At 61.6% G+C, this 18,001-nt stretch overlaps 1 protein-coding gene across 4 annotated transcripts; it reads left to right on the forward strand.

Annotated features, from left to right (window-relative positions):
* Positions 1 to 3,344: 3,344 nt before the first annotated feature.
* On the forward strand, positions 3,345 to 15,427 carry SH3BP5L (SH3 binding domain protein 5 like). Of its 4 annotated transcripts, none has more exons than XM_075017243.1 (7): positions 3,345 to 3,403; positions 4,653 to 5,393; positions 10,007 to 10,069; positions 10,545 to 10,673; positions 10,818 to 10,979; positions 12,025 to 12,198; positions 13,607 to 15,427. In XM_075017243.1, exons 2-7 carry the CDS (start codon positions 5,190 to 5,192, stop codon positions 13,979 to 13,981), a joined length of 1,107 nt encoding a protein of 368 aa, XP_074873344.1. In that variant the 5' UTR covers positions 3,345 to 3,403; positions 4,653 to 5,189; the 3' UTR covers positions 13,982 to 15,427. The 4 variants fall into 4 exon arrangements, with proteins under 4 accessions (XP_074873344.1, XP_074873346.1, XP_074873347.1 ...); XM_075017244.1 differs by having other exon boundaries at positions 3,358 to 3,479; XM_075017245.1 differs by lacking the exon at positions 10,007 to 10,069.
* Positions 15,428 to 18,001: the final 2,574 nt, after the last annotated feature.

Raw genomic sequence — 18,001 nt, forward strand, 5'->3', positions numbered from 1 at the left:
CCACCCCGAGCTCGTCCTGTCCGGGGACCGCAGGAGTGTGCGTCTGGGTGAGAAGCGGCATAACGTGCCTGACAACTGCGAGAGATTCGACGTAGATCCTTGCGTCCTGGCCAACGAAGGGATCTCCTCGGGGAGATATTACTGGGAGGTGGAGGTGGGGCCCACTGGCGGCTGGGCTGTGGGGGTGGCCAGGAAGTCAGTGAGGAGGAAGGGTCCTCTCTCCCTCACACCTGAGCATGGCTTCTGGGCCCTGGAGATGTACATGGGCAAATACTGGGCACTCGATAAATCCCTCGCCCGTGTTGCCATCGGCGAGAAGCTTCGAAGGGTCAGGATTTACCTGGACTACCCAAGGGGCCAGGTGGCCTTTTACAATGCCGATACCTCGGCTCATCTCTACACGTTCACCACCTCCTTCACGGAGAAGATCTTCCCTTTCTTCTACACCAAGGACAAGACAACCCCACTGGTCACTAGCAGATCAGTTTGAGGGGTGGATTCCTCTGACAGAACAGACGCAGCCTAATCCATCCCAGATCGTTTGATCTGATTGTGCCTCATGCTGCCTGAGCCCAGACTGAGCGTCAGCCTGTTGCTAGCATCTGCTTTACAGCCAAACATCCCGTTTTAATGCTGTCAAAACCCTGTGCTGGGATTTTTCCTGGCTGAGCCATGAGAGTGGAGTGGAACGTTTCCATTTTTCAATGTGCAGTTTTTCATTGTGGTCAATGGCTCGATGTCTGGATGGCGGTCGGTTTCAAGCAGAGTGCCGCAAGGCTCGGTTCTGGGGCCGGTGTTATTCAACATCTTTATTAATGATCTGGATGAGGGACGGGGTTGCACCCTCAGCAAGTTTGCGGATGACACAAAACTAGGGGGAGAGGTAGATTCGTTGGAGGGTAGAGAGAGAATCCAGAGGGACCTGGATAAATTGGAGGACTGGGCCAAAAGAAATCTGATGCGGTTCAACAAGGAGAAGTGTAGAGTCCTGCACCTGGGGCGGAAGAATCCCAAGCATTGTTACAGGCTGGGGACCGACTGGTTCAGCAGCAGTACGATGGAAAGGGACCGAGGGGTTCTGGTGGATGAATGGCTGGGTATGAGTAAACAGTGCGCCCTTGTACCCAAGAAGGCTAACGGCATATACTGGGGTGCATTAGGAGGAGCATTTCGAGCAGATCTAGAGAAGTGATTATTCCTCTTTATTCGGCACTGGTGAGGCCACAGCTGGAATATTGTGTCCAGTTTTGGGCCCCCCAGTATAAAAAGGATGTGGATTTGCTGGAGCAGGTTCAGCGAAGAGCAACAAAAATGATTAAGGGTCTGGAGCACAAGACCTATGCAGAGAGACTGAGGGATTTGGGCTTGTTTAGTTTACAGAAGAGAAGACCAAGGGGTGATTTAATAGCAGCCTTCAACTGCCTGAAGGGGAGCTCTAAAGAGGAGATTGAGATACTGTTCTCAGTGGTGTCAGATGGCAGAACAAGGAGCAATGATCTGAAGTTGAAGAGGGAGAGGTGTAGGTCGGATATTAGGAAAAACTACTTCACCAGGTGGGTGGTGAAGCACTGGAATGCGTTGCCTAGATAGGTGGTGAATTCTCCATCCCTCGAGGTTTTTAAGTCCCAGCTGGACATGGTCCTGGCTGGGATGACTTAGTGAGGGCTGATCCTGCTTGAAGCAGGGGGCTGGACTCGATGACCTCCTGAGGTCCCTTCCAGCCCTATAATTCTATGATTATAAAGCTTTCTAAAGCCCAGCTCAGAAGAAAGCATTTGGATTTCATCGGCTCAAACATTTTGACCAAGCGCAATCACCTTTTAAAACGTGGTTTTGTAAGGAATTTCAGTTAAAAATTCATTCTGATTTGGAGTGGAAAAAATCACTGCCCATAGACTGACTTAAACTGGGGACCTCGGGATCTTAGTGCCGGAGCCTGTACAGTTTGTTCTCCGTTAAGGCTGTAACGGAGGCTCGTTCTGTCGCTCTGTAAATGGCAACGGTGTCATTACGTGAAATCATGAACCACAGGGTGGGTGACAAGAAGAAGCTTTGAAATTGCAGAATTCCTTGTGAAATGGAAATCCCAGTTCTGTTTGTAGAACTGGAGACTCCTCGGTTTCCTAAGCCTTTAGGGGGTCACATTTGAAAGCAATTAGGAGAGATTAAAAAGCTCCCCCCCTTTTTTTTTTTTTGGCAAGGGGGGCGAGATGCTTTTGCCATCGGACGCCTGCGAGAACTTGGGCATTACGGAAAGCAAGCGTGACAAAACGTGCCATGACGTTGCCGGACTTGACTCAGAAAGCAGGGTGGTGAATAGGAAGATCTCAGTCTGGTTGTGAGTATTTTGTACATGTGCTGTAAGATAATTTTTTAAAAAATCCCAGCGTTTTAGCCGCTCCCATGACTTCGGGGAGGGCGGCGTGTCTGACAGAGGAGCGCCAGCCCCCACGACGGCCTATGGGGCTCCAGAAATTAAGGGATCAACGTGAATGAGGGATCACGCCAGGCGAAGACGCCCCCAGAAACATGGCCAAGCAAAGCCGGCGGCCGAGCGGCATGTGGGTGCTGTGCACTGCTGGGCTCCCAATTCTGCCTTGCCAGCATCCCACCCTGGACCATCCCAGCGTCGCCATGGCAACTGTCACCAGGGCCTTTGTCGTCATGGCAACCGCGGCTAGGGGTTGTGAAGAAAACCCTCACACTCGCTCTCCCCCAGAAATGAACGTGGGTTTCTTGGGGCGAATTTGGCTCTTTTGACTTTGTATGTTTGTTTAATTAACACCCGACTAATTATTTTTTTTAAACAATGGTTTCGTCCAGGGGCTCAATATGGGACGGTCCCTCGCCCTAGCATGTCTGATTGGCTGTCGAGACCCACGTGGTAAACCCGCCTCCTCTGCCACGTGGAACGAAGGGGAGGAGGCCGGGCCTGGTGGATCACGTGGTGGTACAGGAGGCGGGGTGGGCGCGGCCATCTTGGTTGCTCCTCAGGGCGCCGCCATCTTGCGTTACGGCGGGAGGGTGGGGGCGAGGTAAAGAGCTGGTGCACCAGAGTCCCCGGATGTACCTCCTCTTCCGCGGCAGCCGTAAGCCAAGATGGCGGCGCCCATCTCCCCTACCTTGCGCTGGGCTTATTGAGGAAGCCCGGTGAGAAGTGAAGTGAAGTGAGCCGAGCCGAGCGACTCGCCCAGTCTAGCGGCGCCTTTCGTTTTACGCTCTCTCTGGGGAGGCCGGAGGTGAGGAACGACGGCGGGGGCCGCGCCCGTGGGAGCCGCCATGTTGTACGGCAGAGGGGAGTGGGAGGGGCGACTTGTGAGAGCGGATTCCGGTTCCGGTCCCGGTCAGGCTGCAGGGTGGGGAGCGGGGGGGGCTGCAGCTAGTTCAGCCCGCGAAGTGGGAGGTAAACAGAGCAGCGCGCCCCCGCCCCCGCCCCCGCCCCCGGGCCCCGGTGCATGGGGAGCGGGAGGGGCAGTGAGGTGGGTGCATGGGAGTCGGGGGGGAGGGGCAATGGGGGTGCATGGGTGGGGGCTGGGCAATGGGGGTGCAAGGAGGAAGGTGCATGGGGGAGGGGCAATGGGGGTGCATGGGGGGAGGTGCATGGGGTGGGGGCAGTGTGGGTGAGGGGCAATGGGGGTGCATGGGGTGGGGGCTGGGTGGGGGAGGAGCAATGGGGTGCATGGGGTGGGGGAGGGGCAAGGGGGTGCAAGGAGGGAGGAGCAGTGGCGGGGGCAGGGGGAAGGCTCATGGGGGTGAGGGCAGGGTGGGTGAGTGGCAGTGGGGGGTGCAGGGAGGAAGATGATGGGGTAGCAGGTTCCAGGGGGTGTAGAGAGGAAGGTCTGGGGCGGCAGGGGGTGGGTGCGGGGGGCTCAGCTGGGAGGTGGGTACGGTGGGGATGGGGTGTCCAGGCAGGTTGTGGAGAGGAGGTTGCAGTAGCCTGTGATAGGAGAGGGGCGGGTGTATTGGGGTGCGGGCTGGGTGGTGCGGTGGGGATGGGCACTGGGCGCACTGGGTTGGAAGAGGGGTGGATGCAGGGGACATTGGGGGGTACAGTTTGCCATGGGGAGAGGGCACTGGATTGTTTGCTGGATGCATTGGGGCAGAAGAGGGGGCAGTTGGATACATGCTGGGTGTGTTGTGGGGAGGTGGGTGCAGGGTGCATTGTGAGGGGCGCAGCTTGTATTGTGTGGGAGGGTGGGTTGGTCGGTCGTATTGTGACAAGGGACATGGTGGTTGCGTGGGTGCTGGGTGCATTGGAAAGGCGAAGGGGAGCGCATGTTGGGTGCATAAGGGAGTAGGGGCTGGGCGCATCGGCGGGAGGAGTGGGCACAGGGGACGTTGGGTTGGGTGCAGTCTGCATTGGGAAGAGGGGAGTTGGAGGGGGGCTGGGCGCATCGGCGGGAGGAGTGGGCACAGGGGACGTTGGGTTGGGTGCAGTGTGCACTGGGGAACGGGGGTAGGCGCAGAGTGTGGTAGATACAGCAAGAAGTGACTACCATGGTTCGAAGTGCAGACTGGATGACTCTTCTATCTCATTTTGAGCCGACGGGGCGCGTGCGTCCCCAGCGAGAGGCGTGCGGGGTGTTGGTGCAGCTGAGGTGGGCCTGTGCGCCTCTGCTGGTTGTTTCCAGCCCCTTCTCCTATCTCCGCAGATCCGGCTGGGCCCCGGTGCTCCAGGCTTCGCCTTGAATCCCTCGGAGGCTGGCTCTCACATCGGCTCTCGCTGGGGCTGGCAGTGGGGGGTGGAGGCGTGTCTGGCCCTCTGCCGCTGGGGAGTCTTCTCCACGCCGGCCCTCGGTCTCGCTCTGGAATTACTGACATCGCCATCCCTCTGGCTGGCCAGCAAGACGTGGTTCAGAGGCTGGAACAAGGAGAGGACAGCTGCCTCTAACACTTCCTCCGCCTGGGCTGCGGGGAGGATCCCTGAATTTCCTTTTATGTCTGGTCACTCGATGCCCCAGCCACCATCCAAGCACTGGCCGTAACCCCAGGCTTTCCTGACCGTTCCTAATTCCCCTGCCCGCCCGCGTGTCCTACTGACGCAGCACACAGCCCTGGCCCCGCTGCGCCTGGTGAATGGGCCCACCTCTGGGATGCCTGCATGCCTGTGAAGGCTCCACCGGTGGCCTGCTGCTGCTGCTGCTGCGGAGCTGATACTGCCTGGGGGGAAGTGGCGGGGGGGTTCTGCCATGGAGGACTCGGACCAGCGGCTGGTTCTGGGCATGAGCCTGGGGGATGGGCGGCAGACGCCTCCGGGGGAGCTGCGGACGCCCAGGGAGGAGGGGGAAGAGCTCCGGGCGCCTGTCCCCGAGGACGGCTGCGGTGGTGACGAAACCAAGGGGCCCCTGCGGGATGAAGACGATGTGGAGGAAGAGCTGGACCCCAGGATACAGGTGAGGGCTGGTGCGAGCTCCTGGGGGGATGATTGTAGTCCCGGTCACAACAATCTGCCTTAGTCTGTTTCTTCCTTGACTGACCAGCAGAACTAGGGGAAGGGCTGGGCCGGTATTACTGCCTGTGCGGATGTGAAAACCAGGAGACATCCTGGGGCACCTTATAGGCTAGCAGATTTATTGGAGCACGAGCTTTCGAGGGCAAAGACCGGCTTCGTCAGATGCTTTCGTGGGCAAAATGCATCCGACGAAGCATCTGTTTGCCCTCGAAAGCTCGTGCTCCAATAAATGCGTCCGTCTGTAAGGTGCCCCAGGACGCCTGGCTGTTTTTGCAGATACAGACTAACCCGGCTCCCCCTCGATACTTGTCAGCATGTGTGGACGTGTTATTCAGGTGTAAGAACGGCTCTGTGCCAGAAGTGAGAGAGACCAGGTGGGGGAGGTGATGGCTTTTATCGGCCGATGGCCCTTGGTGAGCAGGACGAGCTTTGGAGTCAGACAGGCCGCCTCTGGTGGGCTGGGAAAGCAGCACGCCTACCTACCAGGTGGAAGAGGTCGTGTTGAGTAGGTGGCCCCTGTTTTAAGGCAAAGGTGTGCAAACCTTTTGTGTGGGACCCCACTTTTCGTCCCTGCGATAAGCTGCCCCCCGCCACCTGTCTAATGTCATCCAGACGGACAGAAACTTTGGTTCTGATCATGCGAAAAACCCCCAGTCCTTCGGCTCGTGTGAGGAAATCGGTCTGAGAAGATCGCGACTGTATGAATCGGTCCAGAACTGTGAACGAACACGCACACGCACACGCACACGTTTCAACCTTATCACTGAGATGGATGAGCCTGAGACCCAGCAGATTTCACTGCCCCACACGAAATGTTACCCTCCCTGCCCTGCTTTCTCATCTGCCCCGTCCCGCCAGCATCCTGGGACTGACGCGACAACAGCGACGCTTTATCCTGGAACGAGCACTCGGGACTAAGTAGCAGGAAACTGGGTCGCTTTTATTCTGGACTGGCTCGTCCATGTGAAGAATTACATTGGCCTGCGTGTGTGAGGATAACAACACAGCTGTGCTGGGTGGCGTCCCCGGGTGCTTAACACCTTGGCTACGTCTACACGTGCACCCAACTTCGAAATAGCTTATTTCGATGTTGCGACATCGAAATAGGCTATTTCGATGAATAACGTCTACACGTCCTCCAGGGCTGGCAACGTCGATGTTCAACTTCGACGTTGCTCAGCCCAACATCGAAATAGGCACAGCGAGGGAACGTCTACACGTCAAAGTAGCACACATCGAAATAAGGGAGCCAGGCACAGCTGCAGACAGGGTCACGGGGCGGACTCAACAGCAAGCCGCTCCCTTAAAGGGCCCCTCCCAGACACACTTTCATTAAACAGTGCAAGATACACAGAGCCAACAACTAGTTGCAGACCCTGTATATGCAGCACGGACCCCCAGCTGCAGCAGCAGCAGCCAGAAGCCCTGGGCTAAGGGCTGCTGCCCACGGTGACCACAGAGCCCCGCAAGGGCTGGAGAGAGAGTATCTCTCAACCCCCCAGCTGATGGCCGCCATGGAGGACCCCGCTATTTCGATGTTGCGGGACGCGGATCGTCTACACGTCCCTACTTCGATGTTGAACGTCGAAGTAGGGCGCTATTCCCATCCGCTCATGGGGTTAGCGACTTCGACGTCTCGCCGCCTAACGTCGATTTCAACTTCGAAATAGCGCCCAACACGTGTAGACGTGACGGGCGCTATTTCGAAGTTACTGCCGCTACTTCGAAGTAGCGTGCACGTGTAGACGCAGCCCTTTTGAATGGGATTAAGGCTGGTGTGGGTTGGTTCCTGTATTTCATTTGAGCTAAACGGCAACTCCTGGGACTCCAGGACGAAGCAGCCATACCTGCAGCACCTGCTGGGCAGGTCCGGTTAAACCTTCCTAGACTTCTGGAAGTGTTTGGCTGGAAGGGAATTTGGGAGGTTTTCTAGGCTGGCCCCCTTAGTCTGCTCACATCTTAGAGCCGGGAATGGCACCCTTAGAGCTCCTGTCGTGTGTGTGCCTCCAGTCACTCTCAGATATCCAGGTCCTCCGGACCAGGGTGCTGTCCAGCCACGTTGGGGAGAAGTGGAGTTTGATGATGTCGCCTCTTCTCAGCGGATCTCAGGCTTTGTCTAGATGACTGGGCCCTGTCTGTTGGGCTGGACTCACGGCTCAGACCGTGCTGGATTTCCACCTCAGTGTCGACCTTAGCGGAAAGATGACTTCCAAGGTGTGGGAAGTGCTCCGCATTTTCCAGCAGTTCTCCATTGGCGTCAGGAGAAGGTACACGAGATTGTCCTGTCGGTGAGCGTTGATGGAGCATCGTTTTGATGTTCAACGTGAGGCCGAGATTCTCGTATGCTTCAGCGAAGGCCCTTAAGATGGTCTGAAGGGCAGTGCGAGAAAACTCAGCAACCATGTTGTCATCCGCGTTCTGGAGCTCCATGATCGAGGCCGTGGAGGTCTGGCTTTTAGCCTTGAGTCTCCTGAGACTGAAAAGCTTCCCGCTCGTTCTGTGGACAACCTTCACCCCATCTGGAAGCGGGCCGTCCACGAGGTGAAGGCTTGTGGCGATGAAGGCGCCAAAGAGCGATGGGGCGATGACGCAGCCTTGCTCGACTCCCGTTTTGACCTCAGAGGGGCGGTGCTGGGATCCGTCGCGGCTCAGTACTGTGGCAGTCGTGAGGCCGTGCAGCAGCCGTGCGACGCTAATGGAGCTTTTGGGGCAGCCGATCTTTGAGAGGGTGGTCCACGGGGAAGTAAGACTGACTGAGTGTGGTTGAAATGCTGTGTGGGGGCACCCCCCCCCCCCGGGCTTCCAGGGCCCAGGCCTGGAGCTTAGTTTATCTGCTGTGGCAAAGCTTTGGGTCCGTGGGGTGGGGTGGGGTTCAGCTCCTGTGAATGACAAAAGCTTTGTCGTCGCTCGTTGCTGCAGACCGACTCTCAGGGTGCTTTGTCCCGGCCCTTTCTGTCTCCGCTCTGGCTTGGGGCCAGTCCCATCGTATCCCGCCTGTGACCCCCTCAGCCTTCCCTGCAAGCTGCCGCTGCCGCCCTTCCTCACAAATCACCTGTAACCACCCTGGCTCCATGGAGAATCAATCATAGAACGATAGGACTGCAAGGGACCGTGAGAGGCCATCGAGTCCAGCCCCCTGCCCCAGTGGCAGGACCAAGTATTGTCTAAACCATCCCTGATAGACATCTATCTAACCTGTTCTTAAATATCTCCAGCGATGGAGATTCCACAACCTCCCTTGGCAATTTATTCCACTGTTTGACAGCCCTGACAGTTAGGAACTTTTTCCTAATGTCCAGCCTAAACCTTCTTGGCTGCAGTTTAAGCCCGTTGCCTCTTGTTCTATCCTCAGAGGCCAAGAAGAACAAGTTTTCTCTCTCTTCCTCATGACACCCTTTTAGATACCTGAAAACCGCTATCATGTCACCCCTCAATCTCCTCTTTTCCAAACTAAACAAGCCCAATTCTTTCAGCCTTTCTTCATAGGTCACGTTCTCTAGACCTTTAATCATTCTTGTCGCTCTTTTCTGGACCCTCTCTAATTTCTCCACATCCTTCCTGAACTGCGGTGCCCAGAACTGGACACAATACTCCAGCTGAGGCCTAACCAGCGCAGAGTAGAGCGGAAGAACGACTTCTCGTGTCTTGTTCACAACACACCTGTTAATGCAGCCCAGAATCATGTCTTCGCTCCAGAGCTCCCTGTAAGCTGGGCGCTGGGGCGGCCGCCCAGGGGAGAGTCACGTGCTCCCCAGCTGATGGGCAGAGCGCCCACATTCGGCAGCCTGGGTGGTGCACCTACCGCCATGCACAGAACAGAATCCATCCCGCACGCGGGTGGATGAAAATCGAGGGGCCCCTCCTTCGCCCAGCCAGCGACGCCGGCCTTCAGCCCCCCGTTTGGGGGGTTTCCCTGGGGCACGGCCCTGCTTCCTGCTGGTACGGAGCCCGGGAGCAGACGCCTGGTTAGGCGCCCTGGGTGATGGCCAGGGAGCCTCGGCCCCTGCGGCGGAGAGCCAGGCTGGTCAGGGACGGTGCCACCAGTCCCTGTCGGTCAGAGGCTGGAGACGGATGGCAGCAGAGAGGTCGCTTGGTCCTTACCTCGTCGGTCCCCTCCCTGTGGCGCACCCGGCCCTGGCCTCTGGCGGATGGAGGTGGACCTTTGCTCTGGCCCAGTGTGGCTGTTATGTTCTCTGTCTGGCCCAGCCCGAGCTCCCCGTGTTACTGTGGGTGTTTTACAGGGTGCCGGTGCAGGAGCTGAGTCCCTGGGGCACGGCCCTGCCCGTGGGGCTCCCCGGCTTGTATCTGGCCCTCCTGGAGTGCGTCACAAATGAGGGCGGGGTCGTTACCCCCGCTTGACGGGGGGAGACCGAGGCATGGGGCTCAGCGGCTCGGGCAGGGACAGGCTCTGCGCCCTGGGGCGTGCTGCTGTGCCGGGAGGGGCTCTCGCTGGCTGGGCAGGGGCACCCATGGGGCTGGTGCCATCCTGCTGAGCTGAGCATGGTCCCTGAGCCACAGGCTCTGTTCTCCCCCCGCCCCCACCCCCCCCGGCAGGAGGAGCTCGAGCATCTTAACCAGGCCAACGAGGAGATAAACCGGGTGGAACTGCAGCTGGACGTGAGTGGGGGCTGAAGCACTGGGCCCTGGGGCCCCCTGTGGGGAGAGGGGTGGAGGGGGAGAGGGCCGGCCCCAGTGCGGCACTAGGGCGCTGTGCTGGGGGGAGAGGGGTGGAGGGGGACGGGGCTGGCTCCTGTGCGGCACTAGGGCGCTGTGCTGGGGGGAGAGGGGTGGAGAGGGATGGGGGACGCTGCCCCTGGGGGACAGGGCTGGCCCCAGTGCGGCACTAGGGCGCTGTGCTGGGTGGAGGGGGACGGGGGACGCTGCCCCTGGGGAACAGGGCTGGCCCCAGTGCGGCACTAGGGCGCTGTGCTGGGGGGAGAGGGTGGAGGGGACCAGTGGCCGCGGCCCCGGGGGACAGGGGGCCCCGGTTTGGCACTTGGGCGCAGTGCTGCAGGGCGGAGGCCCAGCGGGGGGCCCCCTGCCCCCGCCGTGGGTCCTGGCCCCAATGGCGGTGCCCTCCGCCCCGGCGCAGGAAGCCAGGACCGCGTACCGCCGGATCCTCTCCGAATCGGCCCGGAAGCTGAACGCGCAGGGCTCCCAGCTGGGGAACTGCATCGAGAAGGCGCGCCCCTACTACGAGGCCCGGCGCCTGGCCAAGGAGGTGGGAACCCTGCCCTGCGCGCCGGGGGCGGCTCCTGGGCCGTGCCCTGGCTCTGTGGCCGGCAGACCCCCACCCTCCCTAGAGGCTGGGGGCGCGGGGGTCCCGCCCGGCTGCCCCGGGTGACGTCCCCTCCCTGCCGCGCAGGCCCAGCAGGAGACGCAGAGGGCAGCGCTGCGGTACGAGCGGGCGGTCAGCATGCACAACGCCGCCCGCGAGATGGTCTTCGTGGCTGAGCAGGGCGTCATGGCCGACAAGAACCGGCTCGACCCCACCTGGCAGGAGATGCTCAACCACGCCACCTGCAAGGTGAGCCCTGGGGCGGGGCAGGGCGTGGCCCGGGGCTGTACCACCCACCCGTGGGGGGAACCGCGCCACCTGCAAGGTGAGCCCTGGGGGAGGGCGCGGCCAAGGGCTGTACCACCCACCCGTGGGGGGAACAGCGCCGCCTGCAAGGTGAGCCCTGGGGCGGGGCAGGGCGTGGCCCGGGGCTGTACCACCCACCCGTGGGGGGGAACCGCGCCACCTGCAAGGTGAGACCTGGGGGAGGGCGTGGCCCGGGCTGTACCACCCTGGGGGGAACCGCGCCACCTGCAAGGTGAGCCCTGGGGGAGGGCGCGGCCCAGGGCTGTACCACCTCTGGGGGGAACCGCACCCCCTGCAAGCTGAGCTGGTGGGTGAGGGCTGTGGGCCCTATGAAATACATGGGGTGGGGCCAGGAGTGTACCACCCATGGAGCAGGGGGGAACCATGCCACCTGCTAGGTGAGACATGGACATGGGCGGGCGAGGCTGCAGGCTGTACCAACCACATGGGGTGGGGGAGCCATGTAGGGATGTGGCCGAGGACTGTACCACCCACGGGGGGGAGCCGTACCACCTGGAAGGCGAGCCATGGGGGTGAGTTCATGGATTATACCACCTATTGGGTGGACCATCCCACCTTCAAGGTGAGAGGAGGGGGTGGGGCGGGGGGCTGTACCACTCGTTGGGTGGGACCATACTATGCCAAGTCAGCCAGGGGGCCGTACCAATCACAAGTGCGCGTGCGGGGGGGTGATCCCACCTGCAATGTGTGAGCCGGGGATTATACCAACTGGCTGAAAGGGCGACAGCACTGGGGGGGAGCTGGGGGTCCACGCCCCTGGGCATGGGATGGGGTGCGGGTCTGTGCCATCGGCGTGGGGGGAGCTGGGAGCCTGGCTCAGAGGAGGGGTGGGGCGCCCCCAGGGCTGTAGCAGCGCTGCAGAGAATGGGGGCAGGATGATGGAGCCGGGCGTGGGGGGCAGGAACAATGGGGTGGGGGGAGCGAGGAGCCTCCCCCGCTCTGAGCTGCCTCCCCCCTCGGGCCGCAGGTGAACGAGGCGGAGGAGGAGCGGCTGCGCAGCGAGCGGGAGCATCAGCGCGTCACCCGGCTGTGCCAGCAGGCCGAGGCCAAGGTGCAGGGCCTGCAGAAATCCCTCAAGCGTGTCATCGTCAAGAGCAAGCCCTACTTCGAGCTCAAGGCCCAGTTCAACCAGATCCTGGAGGTGCGGAGCTGCGGCCTGGCTGGGGACCCGGCGTCCTGGGGGGACAGGAAGGGGAAGTGCTACGGCCCTGCTGGGGTCCCGGCATCTCTGGGGGACGGGGAGGGGAGGTGCTACGGCCCTGCCGGGGTCCCGGCATCTCTGGGGGACAGGGAGGGGAGGTGCTATGGCCCTGCCGGGGTCCCGGCATCTCTGGGGGACGGGGAGGGGAGGTGCTACGGCCCTGTCAGGGTCCCAGCATCTCTGGGGGACGGGGAGGGGAGGTGCTACGGCCCTGTCAGGGTCCCGGCATCTCTGGGGGACGGGGATGGGGAGGTGCTACGGCCCGGCTGGGGTCTTGGCATCTCTGGGGGGATGGGGAGGGGAGGTGCTACGGCCTGGCCGGGGTCCTGGCATCTCTGGGGGATGGGGAGGTGCTATGGCCAGAGCCCCTCCTGTCCCCACTGAGATCCCAGGGTTCCATGGGGGGCTGGGGTGCTGCTCCCCCATGTGCCTGAGTGTTTCCCCGCTTAAGAATCTGTCCCCCAGGGCAGGGGTAGAGGTCGGGGCCTGCACCCACCTGGCTGAGGCCCTGTGGGTGGATGGAGAGAGCTCTGCTGGTTTCTGGGCATTCCCTGGGGTGCAGGTAGCAGTGGCTGTACCCCCGCTGAGCACCCAGCATCCTGCGGGGACGAGGTGCACCCCTGCGAGGAGCACAGGCCGGGCTAGGGGCCGGAGCAGTGGTTTGAGCAGGGTTGGGGAGCTCTGTGGGGTGGGAGGGAGCTGCCTAACTCCCTCTGTGCCCCTCCTGCCCCCAGGAGCACATGGCTGAGGGATGGGGCTGAGGTGTGGCAAGGTAGGATGGGGGCAGGATTTGGCAAGGGGAAGATGGAGCTGTGTAACCCTCAATGTACCCTTTCCCCCCAAGAGCATGAGGCCCAGGTGATGGGGCTGGGCAGGGTTTGGGGGTGCAAGGGGGAGCGGTCTGCCTAACCCCAGTCTCCCCCACCCCGTCAGCACTGGGCCCAGGTGACAGGACTGGAGTGTTGCGGGGGGAGAAAGTTTGGGGGTGCTACAGAGAGGGGTAGAGGACTGTCTAACCCCTCTATTTCCCCCCAGGAGTACAAGGCCTAGGTGATGGGGCTGGAGCAGGGGGGTTGGGAAAGGCTTAGGGCACTAGGGGGAAGGGGCCGTCTAATCTCTCTTCTGCCCCCCCCCCCCCCACAACAGGCCAAGGTGACAGGGTTGGAGGGGGGTGGGGAGGCTTGGGGTTGTTACCTGGGTGGGGACGGGACGATCTAAATCCCCCACCCCACCCCACCCCAGGGGCACAAGACCCAGGTGATGGGGGTGGGGAGGCTTGGGGGTGTTACCTGCGGGGCGGGGGGGAGGGGAGGGGAGGGGACCGTCTAAGCTCTGCCCCGCCCCGCAGGAGCACAAGGCCAAGGTGACGAGGCTGGAGCAGCAGGTGGGCCAGGCCAAGATGCGCTACGCGGTGGCGCTGCGGAACCTGGAGCAGATCAGCGAGCAGATCCATGCCCGGCGGCTGCAGCGCCTCATCCAGCGCCGGGCCTCGCCCGTGGGGGCGGAGGCGGGGCTGGGGCTGGGGGCCGAGTGCCCCCCGGCAGACACGCTCTCCATGCTCAGCCTCCAGACCATCGCCTCCGACCTGCAGAAGTTCGACTCGGTGGAGCACCTGCTGGGGCTGTCCGACGCCACCAGCCTCAACAGCGAGGAGCTGGAGGGGCCGGAGCAGCGCCGGGGGACGCGCGGCCCCTTCAAACACCACCGCAGCATCAGTCTCTAGCCCCCCGCCTGTCCTGCGCTGGGCGGGGGGGAGGGGGCGTGCTGGGCTGGGTGGCCCTCCAGAGTCCGCAGAGCAGCCCCCGCCCAGGCTGAGGTGGGGCCCAAAGGCTCCGTGCTGGGGGGGAGGGGCATTGTGCCCCCCCCATCCCCCCCCCCTGGTGCCCCCCTCTGACACTGCACCTCCCAGGGTGCACTGCTCCCCCCCAGCCTCACCTCCCTGGTGCCACCCTCTGACACTGCACCTCCCAGGGTGCACTGCTCCCCCCCAGCCTCACCTCCCTGGTGCCACCCTCTGACACTACATCTCCCAGGGTGCATTGCTCACCCCCGTCCTGGTGACGCCCTCTGACACTGCACCTCCCAGGGCACGTTGCCGGCTCGACACACAGCGCAGGTGCTTCTGGTTCGGACCCATAGGACTTCTGGCTCCCCTGGTGGCCGGGAGCAGGCCTGGCCCTTGGCTGGAGCTGCGCCCCCCCCGCACACCCGTGCTCTGAGTCGGAGCACCCCGTTCTCCGTCGGTGCTGCCCGCCGGCAGCCGTGGTCTGCCTGGAGCAAAGGCCACACCAGCACCTCTGGTTTTATGCACACCAATCCCGATCGGGTGCCTTCGCCCACCGGGCCTCCAGCAACCGGGCCCTGGGACGTGGAACTAGCTGCTGTCTGACACACTATATCCGTGGGGGCAGGCCAGGCCTGGGGCTGCTGCCTGTGTCCAGCCCCGGGGCCAGGGCTATGTGGGGCCAGCTCTCTGATAGCCGTGGCCCACTCCTCCTGCCCGAACACTGACCACAGGCTGCTGCAGAGGGTATCCCCGCCCGTCCTGTGGGGCCTGCAGCGATGCCGGGTGAACCGCTCCCCTCCAGCAGCGTAAGGCAGAGCACCGTGCCGGGGATTCCTCACCCAGCCTGCAAACCTGAGAGCCTCCCCCTCTGCTGTGGGCTGCTGGGCTCGGCTGCTTGCCCTCTGCCCCATGGAGCGTCTTCCCCTGCGGGAGCGGGGAGCTGATTCCTCCAGCCGCCAGTGGCTGGCACTGGATGGCTCGGGGCTATCCCTTGTACCCTTCCCCGACCCCCAGAGTTCCTAGGGCAGATCCCCTCCAAGCTTCCTTTAGCGTGAGACTCATGGCCTTGAAGCTGCGTGGCAAGTCATTTGCACTAGTTGGGATGGGGGTGGGGGAGCCCCTTGTGCATATCCCCTGTCCCGGAGCCCACGGTGGGCTCATCCGTGCTCCCCTGCGGTCCCCCAAGAGCTGGGGCTGCTTCCTCTCCCTGTGATGGGAGCCCCCCACGGTGGGGGCGGTCGCTGCTGCTGTGACCTGGTGTGGTCTGGCTCTGCTGTGGCTGTGATGATAACTGCTGGTTTGACGCAGCCCCTTGGCTCGGTGCGAGCGAGCGGCTGCGCTGCTGCATATTTTATTTAAAGTAAAGTCGGTGCCCCGTGGAAATGCGTGCGTCCCTCCTTCTGTCTGACAGTTCGCTGCCGTCCTGCGTTGTCCATGTGAACCCAGGGTACTCCAGCCAGGTGCTAAGGGCTCTCTCAGCTGACTTGACAGAGGGTTTAGCTGGGCTCCCATGGCGGGTGTTTTTCTAAACGACTCAGCAGCGATTGAACCTGGGAGCTTTGTATCCTTGGTGCAGACTGCAAACTCGAGGCTTAACTCTGGGAGTTTGTTGGCTGTTTCCTTCCAGAGGGGCTGGTGGGCGGTTTGCCAGGGTGGTACAAGTTCACAGCTTCCTTGTGTCAGCTGTGTTGGTTGTTCCTGCGCTGCGCCCTTAGCTGGGGAAGTGTGTGCAGCCATCCCAGGGCTGGTCTCCGCTGGAGGTTTGTCGCTGACGCCTGGTGTGCTGCTTTTTGTGGGCATTTGTACCTTGGCAGGTGCAGCTTTTAAAACTTGGCTTAAGCGGCTTGTGGCGCACCACCAGCTAAAATGGGAGATGGTCACGCTGAGTAAGGACACGTCCACGTGGGGCGAGACGCTGGTGTGTTGACGGGGGGTTTAAATTTACTTCTCTCCTGTGGCAGAAGCTCCCTGTCAGACAGGCCCCGGTAGCAGTCCTACAGCCGGTCTGGAGCACAGCCAGGAGCAGGTGGTTGGAAAAACATGAGATGATGGAGTTTGAGGGAAAGCAAGCGATGGTGCCAGCGAAGAGGCTGCCGGTGTCAAAAAAACTAGCATTTCCCAGTGCCTTAGTAGTCCCTGGAACGAGGTGATGTGTGTGTGTGAAGGGGGGCGGCTGGGGTAGTTCCCCCAATTTTGCTGCTTGGTTTGTACTGAGCACGCTCGTCCCCTCCTACCAAAGTCTGAAATGGTGCCCCGGCGCTGCCTGTTTGCCTTCCAGTGAGGGCTGGCTTCACCCCACGTAGCTCCTCTCCTCCCCTGTGTGGCACAGTGTGGTCGTGAAACGCTTACCCCGGCCATTACAATGGCCTGCGTCCTCGCTCCGCTCGTGTGGTCGGCGGGTGAGACTTCGGGGCAGGCACTGGTAGCTCCTGCCTGTCTGCGCAGTGCCCGGTACGGGCCTGGGCTGCCCTCTGGACGCTGCCGTAGCAGAGACGAGCACTGTTGTGCAGATGGGCAGAGTGCTCACCCAGGTGAGGCCCCCCCCCTTTGCAGCCAGGTCCTTCACCCCACCTTCCTCTGGGTGGGTCTGTGTTGACCTGGGTGTCAACTAGAAAACCAAATGCCCCCACAACCTGCTTTTCCAAAGTCCGGGAGGCGCTGAGGGAGGCTGGGGAGCGGGAGCAGAGGGGTCTGGTTGTATGGGGGACCGACGGGGCCGGGGAGAAGAAACCAGGCTGAGTCCTCTGAGCCTCCCTGTGAGCCCTAACCCCGAGCTAACTGCTTTGCCCTGTGTCCTGAGATCTCAGTGGCGTTTAGTTGTCCAGTGTTTGCCAAACTCAGGCAGGTTCTGCCCCCTGAGGTCTGCAACACGCCCGAAAAGCCTCAGCTGCTGGGCTGTGGTGTTCAAGCGTTGCCACGGTGCAGCCGGATTTCTCGGCCAGAAATCCTGCTGAGCTGCAGGGGGCTGGCCACAGGCTTCCCGGGCCACTGGGCCCTCACAAGGGCTTCAGCCTCAGGTAGACGGGGCAGAGCTGGGAGCTGGCCTCCCCCCGCCAACACCTCCTGTGGGTCTGGCAGCTATTTAAAGGGCTCATGGCAGTTGTGGAGGCTGGGAGCCCTGAGCCCATTTTAATAGCTGCAGCCTGAGGCAGCTTACTCCTGAGCCCCACCTGTCGGTACCCGGCCGGGGGGCGGGGAGGAGCTTGCACCCTTCAGACAGTGGTTTGCATAAGTGGTTTAACTTCTAATTGTTCTCTCCCCGCGCTCCCCCGGGTGGATGGATGGATGGATTGAAGCCTCGTGTCAAAGGCTTTCGGAAAGTCCAGCTAAATGACAGCCCTTAGTGCTCTCTTACTGATGCACCCAAAGCAGCCGGACATGGGACCACGCCGCAGCTGGGCTAGTCACGCATCCGCCCACGGCTGTTTTTGAGTTCTGGGTCGGTCGGCGTTCAGCTGGTTCCCCAGGCACTGGAGCAAGGCTCCCTGGGCTGCAATTCTCAGGTCATTCCTCTCAAGTGCTCTGGGTTATTTCCCCTCCCGTCCCAGCGACCAGCCCCTGCCCCCCCGCACTGATGCTGGGACTCTCTCCCCAGCGGACCTGACTCTAGATGCAGACATGGGAAATCTCTGACTTGTCCTGTCTGGGGGCTGGAAACAGGAGAGACCTGGAGGCAGATGGTGGAGTGTGCCTGACAAGTGTGAGATTTGAGCCCTGGCCCCATGTGGGGGCTCGGAGCAGTTCCCAGGCGGGAGGTGTTACGGCAGGTGGAGGTGGGAGGCAAGACTGGATGGAACCAGGGGAAGCCTGTGAGCAGGAAGGGGCCGGTCACATCACCCCGGGAAGGGATACTGGCCCGCGTGGGCGACGGATGGGGAATACCTGGCCCTGACGGCTCCTCCATCCCCCGCTTCCTGTAAGAATCAGGCCCGGCCAGGTGGGGATTTCCCTGGCCTA

The sequence above is a fragment of the Carettochelys insculpta genome, chromosome 22, assembly GCF_033958435.1.
Source record: "Carettochelys insculpta isolate YL-2023 chromosome 22, ASM3395843v1, whole genome shotgun sequence".
NCBI lineage: Eukaryota > Metazoa > Chordata > Testudines > Carettochelyidae > Carettochelys > Carettochelys insculpta.